The sequence below is a fragment of the Chiloscyllium punctatum genome, chromosome 30 (genome assembly GCF_047496795.1).
Source record: "Chiloscyllium punctatum isolate Juve2018m chromosome 30, sChiPun1.3, whole genome shotgun sequence".
NCBI lineage: Eukaryota > Metazoa > Chordata > Chondrichthyes > Orectolobiformes > Hemiscylliidae > Chiloscyllium > Chiloscyllium punctatum.
In genome coordinates this window covers 30,386,821-30,413,875 of record NC_092768.1, presented here as the reverse complement: position 1 = coordinate 30,413,875, position 27,055 = coordinate 30,386,821, and the positions used below count along the sequence as shown (strand labels likewise).

The window sequence follows — 27,055 nt, the reverse complement described above, 5'->3', positions numbered from 1 at the left end:
CATTTCCCCTACCCAACCTTATCCCAGATCCAACCTTCCATTTCCCCTACCCACACCTTATCCCAGATCCAACCTTCCATTTCCCCTCCCCCCCCCACCTTATCCCAGATCCAACCTTCCATTGCCCCTCCCCACACCTTATCCCAGATCCAACCTACCATTTCCCCTCCCCCCACCTTATCCCAGATCCAACCTTCCATTTCCCCTCCCCCACACCTTATCCCAGATCCAACCTTCCATTTCCCCTCCCCCCACCTTCTCGCAGATCCAACCTTCCATTTCCCCTCCCCCCACCTTATCCCAGATCTAACCATCCATTTCCCCTCCCCCCACCTTATCCCTGATCCAACCTTCCATTTCCCCTCCCCCCACCTTCTCGCAGATCCAACCTTCCATTTCCCCTTCCAAAACCTTATCCCAGATCCAACCCTCCAACTGGATACTGCCCTCTTCACCTGTCGACCCTGTCCATCTCCCTTCCCACCAATCCACTCCATCCTCCCTACCGACCTATCACCTTCAACCCCAACTTCATCGACCTATCACATTCTCAGCTACCCTGCTCCCTGACCCCACTCCCCTCCCATTTATCTCTCAGCCCCTTGAGCTCCCTTGGGCCACAAACCTCATTCCTGATGAAGGACTGATGCTCTAAACATCGATTCTCCTGCTCCTCAGATGCTGCCTGACCTGCTGTGCTTTTCCAGCACCACACTCTTTGACTCTGATCTCCAGCATTACAGTCCTCACTTTCACCCTGTGATCACAATACGGCAACATTCTGTATTAAATCTGCACATATCTCTGCACAGATGCGGACTTGGATCTCTGCTGATTCACTATTTGATCAGTAACGTAGTCAGCAATGAGGCAGCACCAAACGGTAATGAGTATATATCCAGGAGCTATCTGACTGTACTGTCACGCCACCAACTTTGAGCTCCATTTTCCAATAATGACATTGCACTAATTGGATATAGAGCACATTTATTAGATATTTAATCATCACATCCATGATTAACTTTATTCCATATTTAGATTAATCTGACAGAGTTTTCAGCTCCCTGAGGATTTGTATGTGATTGGGTAGGAGTCTGACTAACGTAAGGTGGTCTCCCGAATTCAGAATCAGTGAAACGTGCTGGTTATTGTTCGAGAACAAGGCTTAACCATTCGGTAGTTGCAATGTATCCATTTGAAAGCATTTCGATGGCTTGATTAAGTCAATGCTCCGTGTGTAAAGTTTTCTCAACATGAACGAGTTGGATTGATTGAGTGGTCAGTGGACTCACGCCTATCAATGGGATTCCAGCTTCTTTATACAACTGGAGAAAATGTTCCTTGGAATTGTTATCCTTCACGGGAGAGTGTTTCGGAGACAAGCTGATGGAATTACAGTTTGTGCAAACAGTAAACGATTGTGTCACAGCTAGTGTAGAGATGGGATAATCGAGTCCCACCTTTAGAAACCCAGCAGTGAAAGACCGACTGGGCCTGTCACTGAGTCCCATCAGCGAGACACAGCACAAACCCGGTGGGGTTTTGGGTTGGACACTATGCCGATTCTCGGGCTAGTGTCCAGGTCGGTCACCCCTGGTGGGGCCTGGAAGTGGAACTTCTGCAGCAGGGTGGTGAAGAACAGGAAAAGCTCCACTTTAGCCAGTGCCTCACCAACGCACACCCTCCGACCTGAAAAAGAACAGGGAACGGTCAGTACCTCACCCACACACACATATACATATACACACACACACGCACACATACACACACACACACAGATTCACAGGCACAAACCACACACACACACACAGATACACACAGGCACACACACACACAGACACACACACAGACAGACAGACACACACAGACACAAACACAGGCACACACATACACAGACACACACATACACAGACACACACACACAAACACTCACACAGGCAGACAGACAGACAGACACACACACAAACAAACACACCCACAAACACACACACACCAACACACACCCACAAACACACCCACAAACACACACACACACCAACACACACCCACAAACACACACACACCAATACACAAACAAACACTCACACAGGCAAACAGGCAGACACACACACCCACAAGTACACACATACCAACACACACACCAACACACACACTCAAACACTCACACAGACAGACAGACACACACGCACAGGGTTCATTCATAAACAGGTGGAGTCCATTCGGTCACTCAAACCCCTTTCCCCATTCAGTAAGATCCTTGCTGATCCTCTACCTACACTCTGCTCTCTCACACAAACTATTGCGATCCTAGCTCATGGTATTATTCCGTTAGGAAAGAAGACAGGGAAAGTGACTGAGGTGTGGGAGCACTTTGGGCTGTGTGATTGTAATTTCTATTAGTTTTAAAACAGTTATGGAAAAGGATAGAACTGATCAAAAAGTTAGAGTTCTAAACTGGAGTAAGGCTGAGTTTGACGGTATTAGACAGGAACTTTCAAACATTGATTGAGGGAGGTTATTCACAGATAAAGGGATAGTTGGATAGTGGGAGGCCTTTAAGAACGAGAGTTCAGAGACAGTATGTTCCTGTTAGCGTGAAGGGCAAGGCTGGTAGGTGTACAGAATGTTGGATGACCAGAAAAATTGAGGCTTTGCTCAAGACAAAGAAAGAGGCATATTATCAGGTATAGCCAGTTGGGATCGAGTGAATCCCCAGCAGAGTATAAAGGCAGTAGGAGTATACTTAAGAGGGAAATCAGGAGGGCAAAAAGGGGACATGAGAGAGCTTTGGTAAAATGAGTTAAAGAGAATCCATAAAGTCTCGATAAGTACATTAAGTACAAAGGAGTAACTGGGGAGAGAATAGGACCCCCTTAAAGATTAGCAAGGCCCGCCTATGTGTAGAACCATAGGAGATGGGTGAGGTATTAAATGGAGACTTTGTGTCAGTATTTACTGTGGAAAACGACATAGAAGTGGGGGAACTTGGGGGAATAAGTAATGAAGGCTTGAAAAGAGTTCATATTACAGAAGAGAAGGTGCTGGAGGTCTTAAAACACACAAGAGGAGATAAATCCCCGGGAACTGAGCAGATATTTCCCAGAACTTTGAGGAAGGCTTGGGAAGAGATTGCTCAGCCACTTGCTGAGATATTTGTATCATTGATAACCACAGGTGGGGTGCCGGAAAACTGGAAGTTGGCTAATGTGGTGTCATTGTATAAGAAAGGCCATAAAAAAGTGAATTACAGACAGGGTGAAACTGATGTCAGTGGTGGGTAAGTTGTTGGAGGGGATTTTGAGGAATAGGATTTACATGCATTTGGAAAGGCAAGGATTGATTAGGGATAGCCAACATGGCTTTGTGCATGAGAAATCATGTCTCACTAACTTGGACACGAAGGGTCTTTTTCCATGCTGTATGACTCCAAGACTCGAAGTGAAATCCCAGGCTGAAATCATAGGAACAGCAGTGTGCCATTCAGCCCAACCAGTCTGTTCCACCATTTAATGACTGATCTATTGTATAGTTCCATATCCTTTAGGCCCATACCCCATCAAGTCTTTGCTTAACAAAAATGTATCTATCTCAGATTTAAAACTAAAAACTGATCCAGCATCAACTGCAGTTTGTGGAAGAGAGTTCGAACCATCTACCACCCTTTGTGTGTGGATGTGCTTCCTAATTTCTCTCCTTCAGACAATTAAGATAATAGAGAATTAACCAAATAATTTACATACAGCAAAAATGTAAAGGTTTTGTAAAAATCAATCCCATTTATTCCACTAACATGTCTCGACAGTACTCCCATCTGAGATAATTCCCTGCCCTGTCAATAGAGCTTAAGTTGACTTTAATTCACAGTCTCGAGAATCTATCAGCTTCTTCCTGGAGCTGGCATACAACTGAGCATAGACTTTCTCAGCTTCAAAAGACCTTTTCAGGGTTTTATCTAAGCAGATCCAGTCTGGAACTTTTAAACTAAGCTCCTTAAACTGAGGTAACCTTTTTCTTAAAATTAGTACCTCCCCCCTTTCTGGGGAGCAACTGCTTTATGCACCCAACTTCAGCCAAGGCTTCAGGTGAACTGATTTTCCCAGCATCTTTAAGACCCTGATGATCATTGCAATAGTATCTTTCTGACTTGCCGTTTTGGTCTCCTGATTTATTTTCTTCCTCACATCCTGACTCTTGCTCAGAGGCTTGTACATAACACCCATCAGGGTCTTTTAGCCTTTGCCGTTCCTTGATTCTACCCACACAGATTCTGTGCTTCTGACTCTGTATCACTACTTGCTATCGTTGTAACTTAATTTCTTACTGAGAAGGCAACCCGACCTCCTCTGCCAATCTGTTTGTCCACATTCAATAGAATGTGTCTCCTTGGAGATGTAGCTCCCAGACCTGATCCCCTCACAGTTACATCTCACTGGCAACATCATATGGTGGCACAGTGGTTAGCACTGCTGCCTCACAGTGCCAGAGACCTGGGTTCAATTCCCGCCTCAGGCAACTATCTGTGTGGGGTTTGCACATTCTCCCCATGTCTGTGCGGGTTTCCTCCCACAATCCAAAGATGTGCAGATTCGGTGAATTGACCATGCCAAATTGCCTGTAGTGTTAGCTGAAGAGGTAAATGTAGGGGAATGGGTCTGGGTGGGTTACTCTACGGAGGGTCGGTGTGGGTTTGTTGGGCCGAAGGGCCTGTTTCCACACTGTAAGTAATCTAAAAAAAACCCCACCAAGTTCAATCTGTGCTACGATTTGCTACAGTGCTACTGTACTGTTATTTGACTGAAGTGCTTCTAAGGTAACTCTCTGCAGAACATTTTTTTTAATGTATTCTCCAATGGATAGACCATGACATCATGAGAGTAAAAATATAGGCCATTCAGCCCATTGAGTCTGCTCTGACGGCTGGTCTGATAATCCACTCTGCTGCCTTTTCACCACCAACTTTGATTCCCTCACTTACCTCAGCCTTGAATAGACTTAATGACCCAACTTCTGCCACCCTCTGCAATAAAGAACTCCATAGACTCACCACCCTCTAACAGCAACAAAATTCCTCATCATCTCTTTGCTAAATGGGCTCCCCATTATTCCAGATTCTGCCCTCTGGTCCAGGACTCTCCTATGCTGTCAAACAGCCTCTGAGCCTTGTGTACTGGTGTATAAAATAGTTCAGACCTGAAAGGGTTAATTGACATTATGGGATGCGCTCCTCCCATCTAGTTATCAAGTGTCAGCATTTGTACATTCAGTCACGTTGATCCCCCTGCAGTTGCTGTACTCTTAGACTGGACCCGATATCTCACAAGAGGAAATCGTAGTATCTCAGATATGTTGCAACTAGTCATTCAGTAAGATGTAATAAACCTAGTTACTGTACATCGCAACTAAGGCTACCTTCTGCTCAAGGCGATGTGTCAGTCTCCTTCCCCATTGGATGTCAGTAACGCAGATGGATACCAATCAGAAGGATTGGTGGTAGTGAATCAACCCAAGATATCTCTCGTGGTCCCAACAGGAACTGGAATGTCCCAGATGGGACCAGCAACAGTAGCAGCAAGATACAAGACCACGTTCACCCTGTACAGTTTAAACCCGCGCGAAATGCTAAAGCAGGTCTAATTGTGACATTGTGGAGTTCCTGCCTGTTCAAAATAAAGATTGCTCTCAACAGTTCCTCATCTCACTTCAGAAATGGAAATATTTAACAGCAGGAAGACATGTCCCTCTCGTCCAGTTACCTGCAGAGAAAGGCATGAAGGCATCTCTCTTCACAAAATTCCCATCAGCATCCAGGAAGTGAGCCGGGTTAAACTCCTTTGGAGTTTTCCATTGAGTTTTGTCACGCAGCACCGAGGTCAGGACAGGAATCACGTACGTTCCCTGCAAACAAGAACAATAATTCGGAATGTGTTTCTGAGCCTGACTTCAATGGAGAGTGAATGAAGTGGGATGTGTGAATCCAGTGTTGGACCTGACCCTGTTAGTTTCCAGTGGTCAAGGTGGGGCCCATACTTATTTTAAATGTCATTGGGATTCCTCCACTATGAAAATTGCCACCCCCGATTCACTAATTTCCAAATCAGTTCCATTTAAAATTTGTTTCCTTTTCTGTCACTTTTAATTTTAGTTTGAAGGTACTTTCAATTTCTCGCAGACACAGATTGCGAAACCCTAGCCTGGTTGATATCATTCAGAACTACCTTTGGAATGAAATGTCCTTTCACGTGTGTGTCCTCAGTTGTTGAATGAGGAAGGTTCATGGGGACGATGTTGGCAAATCTCTGGATTTCATGAATCACAGCGTCAGTGTAAGGCATTCGCTTTCGGTCTTCGGTTACAGGGGCTCGTCCGGCTCCTATCACCTGATCGATTTCTTCCTGAACTTTCCCTGAAATAGAGGAAGCTTGGATTGGGGAAACTGCCATCAAACAATGGGATAGAAATTCATCAGTGACAGAAATAAGGCACGATCAATGTGTCTTATGTTCCCCATTCGATATTCATCAACTTCAATAAACACAAAAGCCAAATACATACAACAAGCGTTTGGTTGTATTTGGGTCACTATGTGCTAACCTTCAAGATCAATTTTATCATTTTATTTTTCACTCATGGGATGGGCACGTTGCTGGCTCGGCCAGCAATTATTGCCCGTCCCTAGTTGCCCCTCGAGCTGCCTCCTTGAACCGCTGCAGTCCACCTGTTGGAGTGAGACCTGCAATGTTGCTCGAGATGGAGTTCCAGGATTTTGACCCAGTGACGCTGAAGGAACAGGGATATATTTCCCAGTCAGGATGGCGAGTGGCTTGGAGGGGAACTTGCCATGATCTGCTGCCCCTGTCCTTCTAGATGGACTTGGAAGGCTGTTTCCAGATTTTTGGTGAATTGCTGCAGTGCATCTTATCGATGGTACACAGTACTGCGACTGAGTGCCGGTGGTGGATGGAGTTGATGCTTGTGGATGTGGTGCCAATCAAGTGGGCTGCTTTGTCCCTGGGTGGTGTGAAGCTTCTGGAGTACTGTCAGAGTCGCACTCACCCATTTACTTGTGAAGGCAATTGGACAACTCTTCTAAAATAATTCCATGCCAATTCTGGAATGACAGATACTCATTACCATTGAGAAGAATTCCATTGCGAGTGGATATTTACTGAGCCTAAATTTCTGTGAAAATACCTGCTCGCCTCAGAACTCACCCAAGACAGGAGGACCCCATTTTCGGGGTTTCCTCAAAAGCAGCCCAGAAGAGGTCAAAGGTTTCAGGCCCCTGGACTATGACCAAGTAAATAGGAGACAGTGTGTTCAGGAAACAAACAAACAATTCAAGAGAGGAGCAAATTCCTGCAGAGGCTGGAGTCTGGACTGGAAACAACAAATGCTGGGGATCACAGCGGGTCACACAGCAGCCATGGAGAAAGAGGAAGCTGACTTTTCAAGTCTAGATGACTCTTTGTCAGAGCTGGGCTGAGCAGCTCTTGCCTCGAAACATTAACTTCCTCTCTCTCCATGGATGCTGTCTGACCCACTGTGATCCCCAGCGTTTGTTGTTCCCAGAACAATTCGAGAGAGTTCATCGGGAACACATGGAGGTGAAGTTCAAGTATCAAAGAGATCAGATAAGAAACTAAACTCTCTGACCCCTGACCCATGTGTGGCCAAGTCATCAGGTCACACGCGAGACTTATTGCTGAGCTATTGAACTGGATTGACAACAAGCCATACCAAGGGACTGCCTGTGTAAAGTGACCTAAATCAACCAATGGCTTAAGGTACTGTACCGACAGTATGCATTGTATTGCAGGAAATATCTTGCCAAGTTGAATGTGAGAGAGATCATTCTGCTCTGAATTACAATGAGAGACATTGGTGATGTCCAGGAGGCCTGCCATTGCTTTGTTCTCTCGTGCAGCATGCTTGTCTACAACCAGTTACATTGAGATCGAGATGAAGGAAATCGTTCTGACATTTTCTGAAAGGTTGCCTTGCCCTTGCTTCTGAAATGTGTTTATTGGTATCATTGGCCATTCTCATCTCCACAAATCCTTACTCAACATCAGTCCAATTCTGACACAGTCAACTGTTTGCCAAGTGAATCTGGCTGAAAGAAGCTCAGCCAGTTCTTGTTGGGTTCCTGACATTTCTGTAGAAACCCTCAGAATATTTAAGAAGTGCACGTGATCCCCAGTGTTACAGACCATACCAAACCCGCTCAAAATATATTAAGAAGATAGCCTAGTCCCCCAGCGTTTTCTTATTTTTAAAGGGAAGTGCGTTCCGGATACAATTTGATTGGTCAAACTCCCAGGCTTGAAAGAAAACACAGTTTAGGGCAGCATGGTGGCTCAGTGATTAGCACTGCTGCCTCATAGCACCAGGGTCCCAGGTTCAATTACTACCTCGGGTGACTGCCTGTGTGGAGTTTGTGCATTCTCCCTGTGTCTGCATGGGTTTCCTCCCACAGTCCAAAGATGTGCAGGTCTGCTGAATTGGCAATGCTAAATTGTCCACAGTGATAGGTGCATTAGTCAGAGGGAAATGGGTCTGGGTAGGTTACTCTTTGGAGGGTTGGTGTACTGGTTGGACCAAAGAGCCTATTTCCACACTGTGGGGACTCTAATCTTTATTCTTAAAACTCTGTTCAAATACAGACAAATAAGAAATTCTAAAAATTAATTTAACTGTGACTCTATTGAATTGCTTAACGAGATAATATATATGCTAACTACTACTGATTAGCAGTTCCAAGATCGTAGCATCCCATAAACACACACTTGGCAAAGGCAAATTCAGTGAAACAGATTGTCTCACGTGTAACTCTCTAGTCCAGTCCATCCAGGGATAACTCTGAGAGAGAACTCGAGTGTTTTGTTTTAACAGGGAGAGATGTGTAGCAGCTTCCAAACCCCAACACGACTGAAAGTTAAACTAAAATTCTGGCTCTGTGGGAGCTTGACACCACCCCTTCAGGCTGCTTCTATTGTTCCAACATTAAAAAAAACAAAGCTCGCTGGGCTCAGAGCAGACCACTGGGCTTCTAGTTTGCAACACTTGCTTTCAAAAGGACAAATCCTTCTTAAAGCAGCATCTCATAACACCAGGTAAACATGGCTCTGGTAATTGAGATTAGAATAATTTGGTTGCTGATTCTAACCAGCACAGACCCAAAGGACCTTTTATTGTGCTGTAGAGCTCCATGACTCTTAACTCCAATCATCTGTGCGTGAAGTAAGGTGTGTGATACAGTCTATTTGGATTTTTGAATTTTGAACTAGTGGCATTTGGATTTTCCTTGTGTCTGAAGGGGTTTAATGATTAACTGGTAAGTATTTCTGTCACTGTGGTGAGTTTTCTTAAAGTACAGGAGCAGAGAAAGAGAGAGACCTCCTGGAGAGTTTTGTTCACCTTTGGAGAGTTTATGAGCGAACAGAATAAACAGAGGAGTATATTAGGCTTTCAGGTAGAAGATTCCAGAATTTGGGGGGGAGGCTTAGGCGAGACATCCATAGCATGAGCTTTATGGCGGTTTTGACATTGATATCACGTTGTTATGAGTGTCACACTGGGTATAATCCCTGAATCTGCAGTGCACATCATGCCTGGGGGAGTTACCTTGAATTCAACTCAATTTCAGAAAGACTCCACTTGCTGACTCCCTCACCATCAGCTCTTCCTGAGAGCAACCAGTTGAGGTGTTACTGATTAAAATGACCAATTTCACACTGACCATGGGCCTAGTTTACTACTGACCTCGATAGTCCTGTCCATATGATCAAGTAACAGTGTAGACACCAACAACAACTAACAAACACAAAGTTCGTGATTCCCTTACTCTGGATATCCGGATATTTCATCATGAGAAGGAGTCCCCAGCACACGGTGGTGGAAGTGGTTTCTGTGCCGGCACCAAACAGGTCAATGATTGTAATCAGCATGTCCTTTTTCTGAATTTCCAAGGCTTGGCCTTTTGATTCCTTCAAGACAAAATAGAATAAAGGAGAAGCTGCCACATTCTTGACAGAAATATTTTAGTGCAACTGGACGCAGCAGGGACGGAACTAAATCAATTCCAGACGACACAGTACAGCAGCACTTCACAGGAGGCTCCAAGGCACTGAAGGTGTCACCGAGACAGGGAATGGCACATCAGCAAATCAACTTCCCAGCTCGGGGCGAACATACCCACAACTACAGCAGAATAAAGGAGAAGGTACCACGTTCTTGGGGGAAATATTTGAGTGTGTATATTGTTGGATGGGTCTGTATCATTGGGGGGCAGTGGCTGTCTTGCTCAGAGTCAGGATTTCATGAATTCAGGCCACACTTCACAAATCTGAGTGCACAACCTCAGCTGAAATTTCAGCTCTGTTCTGAGAGGGTGCTGCACTATCAGAGGTGCTGCCTTTCAGATGAACTATTTAACTGATTAAACACAGGTGTAATTCTGGTCTCCCTGCTCAAGGAAGGATGTGGTGAAACTTGAAAGGATTCAGAAAAGGTTTACAAGGATGTTGCCAGGGTTGGAGGGTTTGAGCTATTGGGAAAGGCTGAATGGGCTGGGGCTGTTTTCTCTGGAGCGTCGGAGGTTGAGAGGTGAACTCATCAAGGTTTATAACATCATGAGGGGTATGGATATGGTGAAAAGCCAAGGTCCTTTTCCAAGCATGGGGAGTCCAAAAGTAGAGGGCACAGGTTTAAGGAGAGAAGGGCAAGATTTAAAAGGGACCGAAGGGGCAACTTCTTCACACAGGGGGTGGTACATGTCTGGACTGAGCTACCAGACAAAGTGGTGGAGGCTGGTACAATTATAACATTCAAAAGGCATCTGGATGGGCATATGAATAGGAGGGGATATGGGCCAAGATTAATTTAGGATATCTGGTCATCACGGAGCGAAGGGTCTGTTTCGATGCTGTACATCTCCAAGACTCTGGGTAGATGTAAAATATCATGTTATTAATCTAACAAGGACAGAGAACTCTTCACTGGTGTCTCCACCAATGTCTACACTTCTACCAAAAGAGTGATCTGGTCATTATCTCTGTTGTTCATGTGGGACCTTGCTGTCCACAAATTCATTAACTCGTTCCCCTGTTTTACAATAAATGTCACATTTTAAAAATTGACTCTTCTCTGTAAAATGCTTTGGGACATTAGCCTATACACGAAGGTAGAGCCACTGAAAGATGGTTGACTCTTTACTGCCCTCTGGACAATTTGGGAGGGGCAATAAATAGACAGTACAGTGGTTACCACTGCCTCCCCACAGCACCAGGGATCTGGGTTCCTTGGGTGACTGCGTGGAGTTTCCACATTCTGCCTGTGCCTATGTGGGTTTTCGCTGGTAATTCTGGTTCAAAGATGTGCAGGTTCAGTGGAATGGCCACAGGAAATGCCCCGTTACAGGAAAGGGTGGGATGCTGTTCAGAGGGTTAGCATAGATCCAATGGGCCAAATGGCCTCCATCTGCACTGGATTCGATGATTCTACCCCCTGTGATGCCCACATCCTGTGAAGGAATTTTTCTTTGAAAAGAATGAGCTGTGCGGGGTAGTTTGGGGAGGGTGTTACATTAGAGGATGTTTGGTTAAGTTTCATAAAGGTTGAACTGCAGTACACTGCGATTTGAAAGAGATGGTTTAGGTTTGTGGGAATGGGAGAATGGAAGGGGATGAGTGTAGGCTGATTGTTCTCAAAGCCCGATTGTGAAGTCGTGATGTTGTGGGAATGTCACAGGGATTACTGATTCAGAACCCCAGGCTCGTATTCTGGGGGTATAACTGTGGATGCTGTAAATCTGAGAGAAGACCAGAAAGTGCTGGAGAAACTCAGCAGGTCAGGCAGCATCTGTGAAGGGTGAAACAGTGTTAACGTTTCATGTCTGGCCTGGTCCTTCTTCCGAACTAATACGCTGGGGGAGACTGGTTCAGGTCCTGACATGGCAGACTGCAAAACCTGAATTGAACGAAAATCTGGAATGGCAATTGTAAAACTCCTGGCAATTGTAAAACTCCTGTCATTGAAGCCAATCTGGTTCATTAATGTCCCTCCAGGAAGAAAATTGGCCATCCTTACCTGGTCTGGCCTACATATAACTCCAAACCCATAGCTATTTGGTTGACTCTTAACTGCCAATTAAATGAGCAAAAAAGCTGGCCCCATCCCATGAAAATCGAAATCACTGTAAGGATGTTGTCAGCTACTTCACAGAGAACAGTCTTCGGGAGTTATTGAAAGAAGAGTTATTGAAAGGGTGGCACGGTGGATCAGTGGTTCGCACCGCTTGCCTCACGGCGCCAGGGACCTGGATTCGATTCCACCTACAGCCCACTGTCCATGTGGAGTTTGTACATTCTTCCCCATGTCTGAACGGGTTTCCTTCGGGTGTTCTTGTTTCCTCCCACAGTCCAAAGTTGTGCAGGTTAGGGTGGATTGGCGATGCTAAATTGCCCTGTTGTGTCCATGGATGTGCAGGCTACGTGAATTAGCCATGGAAAGTGCAGAGTTGCAGGGATAGGGGGATGGGTCTGGGTTGGATGTTCTTTGGAGGCCTGATCTATGATTTGAACTCAAACACAAAATGAAGTGCGAGCAGATAATGGATTGGGAAGTTGAAAGCAGAGATGGGACACCTTCCCTATCGTTCAGAGTAAAGTCCTTTGTTTGGTCATGAGCATAAAGAATATCCCTTTCCTGATATTTGACACCCATGAGTCCCAAGGTGGAGGGTAAGGACAGACTTGGAGTTCCTGGTCTCCCAGGAGTATGATACCTGAGGTGGTGGGGTGAGGCCTTCAGCTAGGCCTTGGCTTCAGAAAGGCTCCTATGGACAGGAACGCTGCCCTCCGACCTCCTCACCTTGAACTAAGTGGAGCCCAACTCAGCTGCACGCCCTACCATGGTGTCAAAATGTCCCATGGCCTCCAAAGGCACTTCCTGGGGTTTGGGGGGAGATGGGGGAGGGGCATGGGGAGAGAGGTTGGTGTTGATTAAATCCCACTCACCCTGGGGTCAGACTTTGGGAGGCAGCTGTTGGTCTGCACAATATCCAAAGTTGGAACAGCCAATTCAGAGGCCTCTTAGAAAAGAATCAGACAAAGTCTTTGGTTCTTTATTGTCAGGGAGTACAAGGGTGAGGAAGTGACCTTAAACCTCTACATAGGGGGAAAGGAAGCCTGGCATAGCTTCAGCTGGTGCACTGTATCCATTGTGATATTACACTTTGAGAAGGATCTTGGAGCTGTGCGGTGGGGGTAGAATATTTCGAGAAGAGTGAATGTATTCCTGAGTGTTGTACCAATTGCCGGGATTGCAGAGAGACTGTGGGAGCTGGGGGGGGGGGCGGGGGGGGGATATTGTTTATTCCCCTCAGAATGAAGAAGGCTGAGGGGAAACTGAATGGAACCATTCAAAGGCATGAATGGTTTTGTTTGGAAGAATAAAGTCAAACTGGTGTTGGGGGGAGGGTGGGAGGTCAGTCCACTCGAGATTTCAGGTGATTTCCAAGAGACCCTGCAGAGCGTGACAGGAAGGAATGTCTGTTTTATCTGCACCGTCTATTAAGTGATGGGGCTTCCACTCTGAAGACAGCGGTGGAGACAGACCCAGAGTAACACTTCGATAATGAGTGGACAGGAAGGGTCAGGGGGCTGTTGAGGCTGGATCATTCAGCGTATGCAAGACTGAGATAGGAAGGTTTTGAATCAAGGATTATGGGGGAAAAGAGTCAAAAAACGTGGTGCTGGCAAAGCACAGCCGGTTAGGCAGCATCCTAGGAGCAGGAGGGTTAACGTTTCGAGCATAAGCCCTTCATCAGGAATGTGTGCCCTCATGCTCGAAACATCGATTACCCTGCTCCTCGGATGCTGCCTGACCTGCCGTGCTTTCCCAGTGGAACACTCTTCGACTCCGATCTCCGGTATCTGCAGTCCTCACTTTCTCCGAGTTGATTGCGGAGTAAAGGCAGGCAAGTGGAGTTCAGGCTATCATGGTCTCACCGAATGACAGAACAGATTTGATGGGCTGAAAGGCCCATTTCTGCTCTTATGTCTAATGGTCTGTGGTCTTATTTGTAAGAGGTGGATAAATACTTGAAGGGAAATGAGTGATAGGGCAGTGGAGAACGAATAGGGGAGTGGGATAGCTCTACCTGGGAGCAGCCATCGATTCGATGGGCCAAATGACCTCCTTCTGTCCTGTAACACCCTACAATTCTCTGAAGGAAAGTTGTCTCTCCTGTCTACGTTCACCATTAGACTTCAATCCACTCTGGCAGCACAGCAGAGATGCAGGGCTGGTCTTAATGGATGTGAGGTTTAAATTCATTTGTCTCAAAGAGATTGACATCCCAGACAACATGAGCAGAGGACGGCTCCAAAGCACTCAACAACACATCCAGGTATAATTTGAGGGACGTTATTCAGGGAAAATAACGTGTAAAATAAGTAGAAGCTCCTCACCAATTATATTCTGAGAAGATATCTCTCTCACATTGTAAATTGTGAGATTAAGACTCATACATCCTTCAGGGATGTGTAATCATAATGTCACTGGAATCATCATCCAGGTGACAGGTTAATGTACCCATGCCCCGACATGTAATCAAAACCCAACATGGCACATGGTGAAACTTGAATAAAAAATCTGCAGTTTACAGCTGGTCTAATGATGACCATGTATCGAACTGTCGATTGTTGTAAAAAATCCACCTGGTTCACTGATAACCCTTAGGGAAGGAAATCTGCCAGTCTTACCTGGTCTGGCCTACATGTGACTCCAGACCCACAGCAATGTGGGTGACCCCACTGCCCTCTGGGTAATAAATGCTGGCCCAGCCCCTGTCACTCACATCCCATGTCTGAAACCAATGCTACACCCTGGACACAAACATCCACATGATGTCATGAGCACTACGATCAGAGATATGATCAGATACAGTGCATGCTTGAAGATACACATTTGTAGTTCCATCCAGAAACTAGGGGCAGCACTGAGCGATATAATAACAGATGTTTAACACAGAATCTTCCTCCATCAAAACCCACAAAGTCCTGGTGTGGAGTCTGAAATCTGGGGAGATACCCCTTACTGATGAAAAGGTGTGTCACTGTACCTGCTGATGCCTCAGAATTAAGGCCTCGTTTAGGGTCTGAATGCTGTTCTCACTTAAGGTTTCTTCAGCCGCTTTGATGAAGCTGTCGAAGATTTCCATCATCTTATCTCGATTTTGAATAAACTTCCTGTGGCTCGGAATCAGAAATCCCAGAGATGGGTAAGAATTGTACAGCTGGATTGGAACAAGAACATAACCAATAAGTTCAGGTTTGAGTTGATTAGTGACTGTCCGTCTGTGGTCGATGCGTTGGCTAAGTAATTTACGGTGACATAAAACAAAGAGCTGCTGGAAATCGGAAACAAAAGCAGGAATTGCTGGAGAAACTCAGTACGTCTGGCCACATCAGTGAGAAGAAAGCAGAGTTAACATCGTGAGTCCGGTGAGGCCTTGAGATTTTTTTTAAAAATTGGAACAGGAATGGCAAGTTACGTGAACCTTGCATGACCTTGGTCAAAAAGGAAAAGGAGAAATATGTAAAATCTGGGAGGATGGAATTAACTGATTAGTGATGAAGAAAGGTTGGATAGACTGGGTTTGTTTTCACCGGAATGCAGGAGGTTGAGGGGTTAGAATAGAGGAGTGACTTAATAGAAAATAATAAGGGGCTTGGATGGAGTGGATAGGGAGGACCCGGGTTACCTCACAGAGAGGCCAAAAATTGGGCACACAACTTTATGGTGATTGGTGGAAAGATTAAAGAGGACTCAATGAAAAAGAGTTTCTCAGCCTCAGGGTGTTGGGAGTCTGGAATCTGCTGCCCAGTTTGGTTGCTTGAGGTGGGAAATCGCTGGAAAGGTGCCTGCATCCGCTCCGGACGCACTGTAACCTGCAAGGAAATGGACTGGATCACGGAAAGTGGAATTTGACCGGGTGATGACATTATTCATCCAAAGGGCTGAATGGCATCGTTCTGATGTGTAACTGTTCTGAGGGGCTCCGACCTCTCTCCTCGTTATTGACCTTCTGATTTATCAGTGAGGCAAGGCCGCTCTCTCGTTATCCCCACAGACTTTAAACGCCTGGCTGACCTGAGACTTTTTCTGAAATACTGTCAAAGTGATCTGATCCCATCTTGTCACTGTCCAGGGTATTGTTGGTCATGGCTTTGCAGCAATGTCTTCTATAGTCTTTTCCCCCTTGCTTTTGGGTTTTCTATCTTTTTGTTTCAAAGTCTTGGTCTGCACCATTTGGAGACTTCCCATTTTTTTACTCAGCTTCGCCTTTGAATCTTGCAAGGGCCTGTTCCACTATCGAAGTCATAGAGTCATAGAGATGTACAGCACGGAAACAGACCCTTCGGTCGAACTCGTCCATGCTGACCAGATATCCCAACCCAATCTAGTCTCACCTGCCAGCACCCAGCTCATATCCCTCCAAACCCTTCCTATTCATATACCCATCCAGATGCCTTTGCATTTGTTGCAATTGTACCAGTCTACATCAATTCCTCTGGCAGCTCATTCTATATACGTTACACCCTCTGTGTGAAAAAGTTGCCCCTTCGGTTTCTTTTGTATCTTTCCCCTCTCACCCGAAACCTATGCCCTCTAGTTCTTGACTCACCCTCCTCAGGGAAAAGACTTTGTCTATTTATCCTATCCATGTCCATCATAATTCTGTAAACATATATAAGGTCACCCCTCAGCCTCCTACGCTTCACAGAAAACAGCCCCAGCCTGTTCAGCCTCTTCCCATCGCTCAAATCCTCCAACCCTGGCAACATCCTTGTAAATCTCCTCTGACTGCTTTCAAGTTTCACAACACCCTTCCAATAGGAAGGAGACCAGAATTGCATGTAATACTTGAACAGTGGCCTAACCAATGTCCTGTACAGCCGCAACATGACCTCCCAACACTTGTACTCAATACTCTGATCAATAAAGGAAAGCATACCAAACGCCTTCTTCACTATCCTATCTATCTGAAACCGCACTTTCAAGGAGCTATGAACCTGCACCCCAAGGTCTCTTTGTTCAGCAACACTCCCTGGGACCTTACCATTAAGTGTATAAGTCCTGCTAAGATTTGCTTTCCCAAAATGCAGCACATTACATTTATCTGAATTAAACTCCATCTGCCACTTCTCAGCTCATTGGCCCATCTGATCAAGAGCCCATTGTAATCTGAGGTTACCCGCTTCACTGTCCACTACACCTCCAATATTGGTGTCATCTGCAAACTTACTAACTGTACTCTTATGCTCGCATCCAAATCATTTATGTAAATGACAAAAAGTAGAGGACCCATGACTGATCCTTGTGGCACTCCACTGGTCACAGGCCTCCAGTCTGAAAAACAACTCTCCACCACCACCCTCTGTTTTCTACCTTTGAGCCAGTTCCTGTATTCTATGAGATCTAACCTTGCTAATCAGTCTTCCATGGGGAACCTTGTCGAACGCCTTACTGAAGTCCATATGGATCACATCTACTGCTCTGCCCTCATCAATCCTCTTTGTTACTTCTTCAAAAATCTCAATCAAGTTTGTGGGACATGATTTCCCACGCATAAAGCCATATTGACGATCTCTAATCACTCTTTGCCTTTCCAAATACATATACATCCTGTCGCTCAGAACTCCCTCCAACAACTTACCCACCACTGATGCCAGGCTCAGTGGTCTATAGTTCCCTGGCTTGTCCTTACCACCCTTCTTAAACAGTGGCACCACGCTAGCCAACCTCCAGTCTTCTACCACCTCAGCTGTGTCTATCGATGTTACAAATATCTCAGCGAGAGGCCCATCAATCACCTCCCTAGCTTCCCACAGAGTTCCAGGGTACACCTGATCAGGTCCTGGGGATTTATCCACCTTTAACCGTTTCTAGACATCCAGCACTTCCTCCTCTGTAATCTGGACATTTTGCAAGATGTCACCTTCTATTTCCCAACATTCTATTCCCCAACAGTACCAGCCTTCCCTTTCACCCAGACAGGAATATACTTTCTCTGAATTCTTGTTATCTCATTTCTGAAGGCTTCCCATTTTCCAGCCGTCCCTTTACCTGCGAACAGTTGCCCCCAATCAGTTTTTGAAAGTTTTTGCCTAATACCGTCAAAATTGACCTTTCTCCAATTTCGAACTTCAACGTTTAGATTTGGTCTATCCTTTTCCATCACTATTTTAAATCTAATAGAATTAAAATATTCTGGACCCAAAGTGCTCCCCCACTACACTCAGTCACCTGCCCTGCTTTATTTCCCAAGAGTAGGTCAAGTTTTGCACCTTCTCTAGTAGGTACATCTACTTACTGAATCAGAAAATTTTGTTGTACTCAAATTCCTCTCCATCTAAACCCTTCACACTCTAGCAGTCCCAGTCTATGTTTGGAAAGTTAAAATCCTCTACTTAAACCACCCTATTATTCTTACAGATAGCTGAGATCACCTGACAAGTTTGTTTCTCAATTTCCCTGTGAAGAGTAGGGGGTCAATAATACAATCCCAATAAAGTGAATGTCCCTTTCTTATTTCTCAGTTCCGTGAAAATAACTTCCCTGGATGTATTTCTGTGAATATCCTCCCTCAGTACAGTTGTAATGCTATCCCTTGTCAAAGACGTCACTCCCCCTCCTCTCTTGCCTCCCTTTCTATCCTACCTGTAGTATTTGTATGCTGGAACACGAAGCTGCCAGTCCTGCCCAACTCTGAGCCATGTTTCTGTAATTGCTATGATATCCCAGTCCCATGTTCCTAACCATGCCCTGAGTTCATCTGCCTTCCCTGTTAGGATCCTTACATTGAAATAAATGCAGTTTAATGTATTAGTCCTTCCTTGTCCCTGCCTGCCCTGACTGTTTGACTCGCTTCTGTTCACAACTATCTCAGTGTCAGATTGATCTTTTTCCTCACTATCTCCCTGGGACCCAGCCCGCCACTTTACCCTTAGGTAAACATTGCCCCTTAGGTCCCTTTTATATCTTCCCCCTCTCACCATAAACCTATGCCCTCTAGTTATGGACTCCCCCACCCCAGGGAAAAGACCTTGCCTATTTACCCTATCCATTCCCCTCATGATTTTATAAACCTCTATAAGGTCACCCCTCAGCCCCCGATGCTTCAGGGAAAACTGGTCCAGCCTATTCAGCCTCTCCCTATAGCTCAAATCCTCCAACCCTGGCAATGTCTTTACAAATCTTTTCTGAACCCTTTCAAGCTTCACAACATCCTTCCGTCTTCCCTTTTTATGTTGTTGTGTCCCCAGCCCCCTCTCCTAACACCAGATCCTGTCTCTGGGGGCTTTATCCCTCACTGTCACCATGTGCTTTAAACCAACATAGTGACCTGCACTTTCAGCTGCCAGTCAGAAGCAGTTTTGGCTGTGAGAGGCCTGGATAGAACACTCTCCCTGTGGCTGCATCCACCCCATCTCTATTGAGGGTTTTCAACTCCTTATGTACTGTAACACTCCTTTCTTTATATCTGCACACTGGATCTCTAAAACAGCTCGCTAGTGTAGTATCTGAGACCTCTCTGTTCACATAGTCATTCTAGACTGGTATCTTCTCTCTCATTGATGTCAGAGTCAAGTAACAATTATGTAAAATGATTTACATAAATCTTACTTTTTCAGCATTTACATGTGAATTTATTCCATGTCAGGGACCCTCACATGTTAATATAATTGACTGAAACATAACGTTAAAAACACTCTGAACCTGTAATAGCTCAGGTTTTTCTATTCACTCAGAGACCTAGCATTTATTGCCTGTCCCTAGTTGCCCCCTTGAGAAGGTCGGGGGGGGGGGGGTGAGCTGCCTTCTTGAACCGCTGCAGTCCACCTGCTGTAGGTAGACCCACAATTCCATTAGGGAGGGAATTCCAGGGTTTTGACCCAGCGACAGTGAAGGAACAAGTATGGATGGTGAGTGGCTTGGAGGGGAACTTGCAGGAGGTAGTGTTCCCATGTATCTGCTGTCCTTGTGCTTCTAAATGGAAGTGGTTGGTGGTTTGGAAGGTTCTGTCTGACGATCTTTGGTGAATTTCTGCAGTTTTTCCTGAAGATGGCACACACTGCTGCTACTGAGCGTCGGGGGGTAGATGGAGTGGAGTTTTGTAGATGTGCTTCCAATCAAGCGGGGGCTGCTTTGTTCTGGATGGTGTCAAGCTTCTTGAGTGTCATTGGAGCTGCCCCCATCCAGGCAAGTGGGGAGTATTCCATCACACTCCTGACTTGTGCCTTGTAGTTGGTGGATAGGCTTTGGGGAGTCAGGAGGTGAGTTCCTCATCGCACTGTTCCCAGTCTCTGACCTGCTCTTGTAGCTATTGTGCTTATGTAGCAAGCCCAGTTAAGTTTCTGATTAATGGTGAACCCAAGGATGTTTGACAGTGGGGATTCAGTGATGGCAACACTGAATGCCAAGGGACAGTGGTTAGATTGTCTCTTATTGGAGATGGTAAAGTGAGACTGCAGATGATGGAGATCAGAGTCTAGATTAGAGTGATGGTGGAAAAGAACAGCAGGTCAGGCAGCATCCAAGGAGCAGGTAAATCGACGTTTTGGGCAAAGGCCCTTCATCAGGAATTAAGGCAGAGAGCCTCCGGGGTGGAGAGATAAATGGGAAGAGGGTGGAGGTGGGGAGAAGGTAGCCAAGAGTGCAATAGGTAGATGGAGGTGAGGATGAAGGTCAGAGAGGAGGGTGGAGTGGGTAGGTAGGTAGGAAGGAAGATTGGCAGGTTGGACAGGTCATGGGGTCGGTACTGAGCTGGAAGGTTGGAACTGGAGTAAGGTGGGGGGAGGGGAAATGGGAAACTGGTGATATCCACATTGATGCCCTGGGGTTAAAGTGTTCTGAAGCGGAAGATGAGGCATTCTTCCTCCAGGCGGGTGGTGAAGGAGCGGTGGTGGAGAAGGCCCATGACCTGCATGTCCTCGGCAAAGTGGGAGGGGGAGTTGAAATATTGGGCCACAGGGCGGTGTGGTTGATTGGTGCGGGGGTCCTGAGGATGTTCCCTAAAGCGCTCTGCGAGAAGGCGTCCAGTCTCCCCAATGTAAAGGAGACTGCATCGGGAACAATGGAGGTAGGGTGGGAAGAGATGTAATCCAGGTAACTGTAGGAGTCTTACTGGAGATGGTCATTGTTTGACATTGGAGTGATGAGGGGATCATTATGGACACCAAATTGCAAATAATCGCCCCGAGTACAGTAATATGGAAAGATAATTACTTGTATTGAAGCTGTTCCAGCCAATGTCGTCATCTCATTGTTCATGTTTGTGAGGGAGTTAAATATTTTGTCGTCATAATCAAAGCGATCTCCAAATAGAATGGAACAGATAATATTGCTCACGGCCGAATTCAATATCTGTGCTGTTTCAAAAGGCTGACCTGTGAACAAACATAGTATTTCAGAGAAAAACTAAAGCTGGAGATACCACAAATACTTCCAGTATTGTTCTCTTTTAAAAAGCTCAAGTTAGATAAGATGCAGTTTACTGATACAAGATTCTATCTGTGATGGAATCCATCACAACATATTGTACACACTTTGTGCTGGGAGCCAGCATTTTATGTGAATCGAGGGTCAGGATTAGGGTGATTTCAGTTCAATTCAGCTCCAAAGCTGCTACATTTGATTGTTCCAAAATCTTCGATTCTCTTTCACCAACGTGACTGCACTGAGGATCCATCAAATGGTACTGGGTAGCACAACAATTGCTCATCAAATCTTTAAACTTCCTGGACAATTCCCACTGTGGTCATGTTCATAAATTGCTACTCTTTACGAATCATTAAAAACAAATGTTTTATGACCAAATTATTTTGAGAAAGAACTTCTGGCCAGGAATTTAATTCCCTTGACCAGTTCCCCTCCTTTCCTGCTTTGTTAGTAAGTGCACAGATGACAGCAAAATTGAAGGTGTAGCGGACAGTGACGAAGGCTACCTCAGAGTACAACAGGACCTTAATCAGATGGGCCGAGGAGTGGCAGATGGATTTTAAATTAGTTAAATGTGACGTGCTTCATTTTGGAAATTCAAATTAGGGCAGTACTTGTACACTTATTGGTAAGGTCCTGGAAAGTGTTGCTGAACAATGAGACCTTGGAGTGTAGGTTCATAGCTCCTTGAAAGTTGAGTCACAGGTAGATAGGATAGTGAAGAAGGCATTTGGTATGCTTTCCTTTATTGGTCAGAGTATCGAGTACAGGAGTTGGGAGGTCATGTTGTGGATGTATTGGACATTGGTTAGGCCACTTTGGAATACTGCATTCAATTCTGGTCTCCATCCTTTAGGAAGGATGTTCTGTGCCTTGAAAGGTTTCAGAAAAGATTTACAAGGATGTTGCCAGGGTTAGAGGGTTTGAGCTATAGTGAGAGGCTGAATAGGCTGGGGCTGTTTTCCCTGGAGCATTGGAGGCTGAGGGGTAACCTTATAGGGGTGTATAAAATCATGAGGGGCATAGATAGGGTGGATAGACAAGGTCTTTATCCCAGGATAAGGGAGTCTATACTGGAGGCAAAAGTTCAAACTGAGAGGGTTAAGATTTAAAACTTGCCTAAGGGGTGCCCTTTTCACAGAGGGTGGTGTGTGTGTATGGAATGAGCTGTCAGAGGAAGTGGTGGAGGCTGGTACAATTACAGCAGTTAAAAGGCATCTGGATGGGTATATGAATAAGAAGGGATTAGAGGGATATGGACCAAATGCTGGCAAATGGCACGAGAATAGGTTGGGATATCTGGTCAGCATGGACGAGTTGGAGTGAAGGGTCTGTTTCTGTGCTGTACATCTCTATGATTCCGTGACTCTAAAACAGACAAAGGATATTTCGAATCTAACCTAACTTAAAGTGTCCAACAGTGGTGAAAGACTTTGTGAATGGAGTACATCACACAGGGACTAATCATCCTTCGTGTGATGAAGCTGATGATGCAGTTTTGAACTGCTATAACCTTTAGTGGTATTAATGTCCATCAAAGGCCAGTGTCTCTGGGGCCTGCTCACATTTGACTGCCCCAACAGTATTAATGCAACTGAAGGATCCTCACTTTTAATCAAGTGAAAATCTTTTCTGTAGATGACAATTTCGAGGGAACCATGAATCCCAGCATGTCATGTCCCACCAAGCACTCACCCTTGTGACTCTCAAACACATTAACAAGAAAGCTGGCCTCTTCACTGATCCTGTCTTCAATGGATTTCTTGCCCATGCCAAAGCCTCGGAGAGCTGAGATCACAAACTTTCGGTTCTCCCGCCACAACTTCCCGTCACTGAATACAACACCTGAAAGTGACACACGAAAAGCTGATCAAATATTGGACACAGGTTCTGCTGTGAGTGCTGCCAAACCCCAGGTTTCTAACACCCTTTCCTTTCCTGAGAATTACACAATTCTACAACCAAGAGGAAGGTCATTGTATCCATGAGTGCTTTTTGGGGTCATGAGCCCATTAGTCTAACCTCTCACTTGTCATTCTCAGTGTCTGGCGTATTCCGTTTGGAGGTTCCTATTGACCATTCTTCCACCACCCTCCCAGATTCTGCATTCTCCATCGTAATGAGCATTAATGGGTTTTTCCAATCATCCAGCATTTTTGTGATAATCGCTCAGCAGACGAGTTTTTATTTGAGATTTATGAACTAATTTATTTCAAGTTTCCTGAGCTGCCTTGGTGGGATTTGAACTCATGTCTCTGGAGCATTAGTGTGGGCCTCCAGGATTTAGGAATATGGAATATTACCATTATATTCCCATGTTTTTAATGTTGAAAGATTCAGGACAAGAGCATGAGGAGCACTCGATCTGATGTCACCTGGTTAACACTAAAATTATCTCCTCGATCAACATGCCCTTGCCCATTTTCTAGTTAATTATACTCTCCTATTTTATTTTAACATGTTAAGGAAAGATCACTCAATGGTATGGGAAAGTACATGATTTATCTTCAGGCTGAAGTCAATGCCCCCAAACTGATAGATGAGAGAACACTGATCTCTCCCGTTGTTTTCCAGAAATAATACTCACAGGTTTGACCATGACCTTTGCAGTAGATTAGCTTATCAGATTGTCTGAATATTTAATATTTGCACTGCTTAAACCTCTTCTCTCAGAAGCAGTCGAGAGGAGAGTTGAGGGAATGGGTGGGTTATCCATTTCAACTTTCATGAAGGAAACGACTGTGGATGATCATTGAGAGGGAAGACCATTGCAGAGCTCGACAATGCAGCTGCCTAGTGTACAAAATCACAGTCAAATTCATCAGAGAGAAACACTGGTGAAGGTGCAGACCAAAGAACAAAGAAAATTTACAGCCCGGGAACAGGCCCTTCAGCCCAGCCTGTGCCGATCCAAATCCACTGTCTAAACCTATCACCCAATTCCTAAGGATCTGTATCCCTCTGCTCCCCACCTCCTCATGCATCTGTCCAGACACACCTTAAATGAATCTACCGTGCCTGCCTCTACTGGCAACATGTTCCAGGCACCTACCACCCTCTGTGTAAAGTACTTTCTGTGTGAATCCCCCTTCAACTTTTCTTCTCTCACCTTGAACACGTGACCTCTTCGTTATTGAGTACCTCACCCTGGGAAAAAGCTTATCTCTATTCACCCTGTCTATATCCTTCATGATTTTGTAGACCTCAATCAGGTACCCCCTCAAGTTCCTTTTTTCTAATGAAAACAATCCTAATCTACTCAACTTCTCTTCATAGCTAACTCCTTCCATCCCTGGCAACATCTTGGTAAACTTTCTCTGCATCCTCTCCAAAGCATCCACATGTGGTGACCAGAACTGTACACAGTGTTCTAAATGCGGCTGAACCAAAGTCTTGTACAATTTTAGCATGACCTGCCAGCTCTAATACTCAATACTCCATTTGATGAAGGCAAGCATACCATATGCCTTCTTGACTACTCTATCTAGTTACTGTCTTGTCTCTGATGTATGAATAAAAGGTCTTGGGATTCTCCATAATTCTGCTTGATAAGGTTATTTCATGACCTCTTTTAGCTGCTTGATTCCTCATTTAAGGTTGGTCCTATTTTCCCAATATTCCACCAAGGCCCATTCTGTTCTCAGCTGTCTGGACCTTATGTATGCTTCCCTTTTCCTCTTGGCTAGTCGCACAATTTCTCCTGTCATCCTCAGTTCATGAATCTTGCCTTTCCTATCCCTCGTTTTTAAAGGGACATGCCTATCCTGCACTATCTTCAACATATCTTTGAAAGCCTCCCATATATCAAATGTGGATTTCTCTTCAAATAGCTGCCCCCAATCTACATTTCCCAGCTCCTGCCGAATTTTGATATAATTGGGCTTGGCCTTGGTCTTCCCTTAGGACCACTCTCATCTTTATCTGTAAGTATTCTAAGACTTACACAATTGTGGTCACTATTCCCAAAGAGGTCCCCCACTGCAACTTCTACCACCTGGCCTGGCTTATTCCCCAACACCAGGTCCAATATGGCCCCTTCCCCTGTTGGTCTATTGACATACTGCTCTAGAAAACTTTCCTGGATGCTCTTTACAAGTTCTGCCCCATCCAGATGTCTGACACGGAGTGTATCCCAGTTAAGATTTGGAAAATTAAAATCCCCCATCACCACTACGCGATTGCCTCTTCTTCTTTCCATAACCTGTTTCCCTATTTGTTCTTCTACCTCATGCTCACTGCTGGGAGGCCTGTAGGACAGCCCCAACAATGTAACTGCACCCTTCTTATTTCTCAGTTCAACCCATAATGCCTCACTGCTCAAGCCCTCCATAGTGTTCTCCTTTAGCACAGCCGTGATATCATCCCTGACCAGCTCTGCAACTCCTTCCCCCGCCTTTTACTTCCCTCCCTCTCCTGTCTGAAGCATCTTTATCCTGGAACATTTAGTTGCCAATCATGCCCTTCCTTCAACCAAGTCTCTGCGATCGCAATAACGTCATACTCCCAGACACCAATTATAAGCCCTAAGTCCATCTGCCTTACCCACTATACTCCTTGCATTAAAGCATATGCACTTTAGAACACCAGTTCCTTTGTATTCATCTGCCCTCTGCCTACTCTTCCCCTTGGTAATGCTAACTTCATGATCCTGTTCCTTACAGTCTCTATTTTCCACCTCACTGTCTATTAGTCTTCTCTTCAGCTTCCCAGCCCCTTGCCACAATAGTTTAAAACCTCCCCAACAGCAGTAGCAAAAATTCCCCCAAGGACATTAGTTCCAGTCTGGTTCAGGTGTAGACGGTCCAATTTGTAATAGTCCCACCTTCCCCAGAACCAGTCCCAATGTCCCACAGATCTGAACCCCTCCCTCCTAAACCATCCCTCAAGCCACATGTTCATCCTGCCTATTCTTTCATTTCTACCCTGGCTAGCACGTGGTACTGGTAGCAATTCTGAGATCACTACCTTTGAGGTCCTTGAACTTCTCTCCGAGCTTCCTGAATTCTGTTTTCAGGACCTCATCTTGTTTTTCACTTGTATCATTGGTGCCAAACTGCTGCACGATAACTGGCTATTCACCCTCCCCTTTCAGAATGACATTCCTGACACGAGCACCTGGGAGGCAACATACCATCTGGGAATGTCGTTTTCGGCCACAGAACCACCTATCTACTCCCCTGACAATAGAATCCCTGATGACTATGGCCCTGCGAGTCTTTTTCCCGCCCTTCTGAACAGCAGTTCCTGCCACGGTGCCATGATCCTGGCAACTGCTGCCCTCCCCTGGTGAGCCATCTCCCCCAACAGTATCCAAAATGATATACCTGTTTCGGAGGAAGATGACTGTAGGGGACACCTGCACTGCCTTCCTACTCTTTTTCTGCCTTTTGGTCACCCATTCACTGTCTCCCTCAGCAATTCTAACCTGCGGTGTGACCAGTTCACTAAACGTGCTATCCACGACCTCCTCAGCATCGTGGATGCTCCACAGTGAGTCCATCCACAGCTCCAGAGCCATCATGCAGTCAAACACAAGCTGCATCTGGAC

At 45.4% G+C, this 27,055-nt stretch overlaps 1 protein-coding gene across 1 annotated transcript in view; it reads right to left on the bottom strand.

Annotated features, from left to right (window-relative positions):
• Positions 1–970: 970 nt before the first annotated feature.
• LOC140455375 (cytochrome P450 2K1-like) overlaps positions 971–27,055 on the bottom strand; it is a 31,267-nt gene continuing 5,182 nt past the window's right edge. Inside the window, exons 3-9 of the mRNA XM_072550180.1 lie at positions 23,203–23,352; positions 21,295–21,455; positions 15,125–15,298; positions 9,845–9,986; positions 6,216–6,403; positions 5,754–5,895; positions 971–1,689 (exon numbers count right to left, since the gene is read on the bottom strand). Of these exons, the coding sequence (XP_072406281.1) occupies positions 1,511–1,689; positions 5,754–5,895; positions 6,216–6,403; positions 9,845–9,986; positions 15,125–15,298; positions 21,295–21,455; positions 23,203–23,352 (1,136 nt within the window). The 3' untranslated portion in view covers positions 971–1,510. The remainder of the gene's footprint in view (positions 1,690–5,753; positions 5,896–6,215; positions 6,404–9,844; positions 9,987–15,124; positions 15,299–21,294; positions 21,456–23,202; positions 23,353–27,055) is intronic.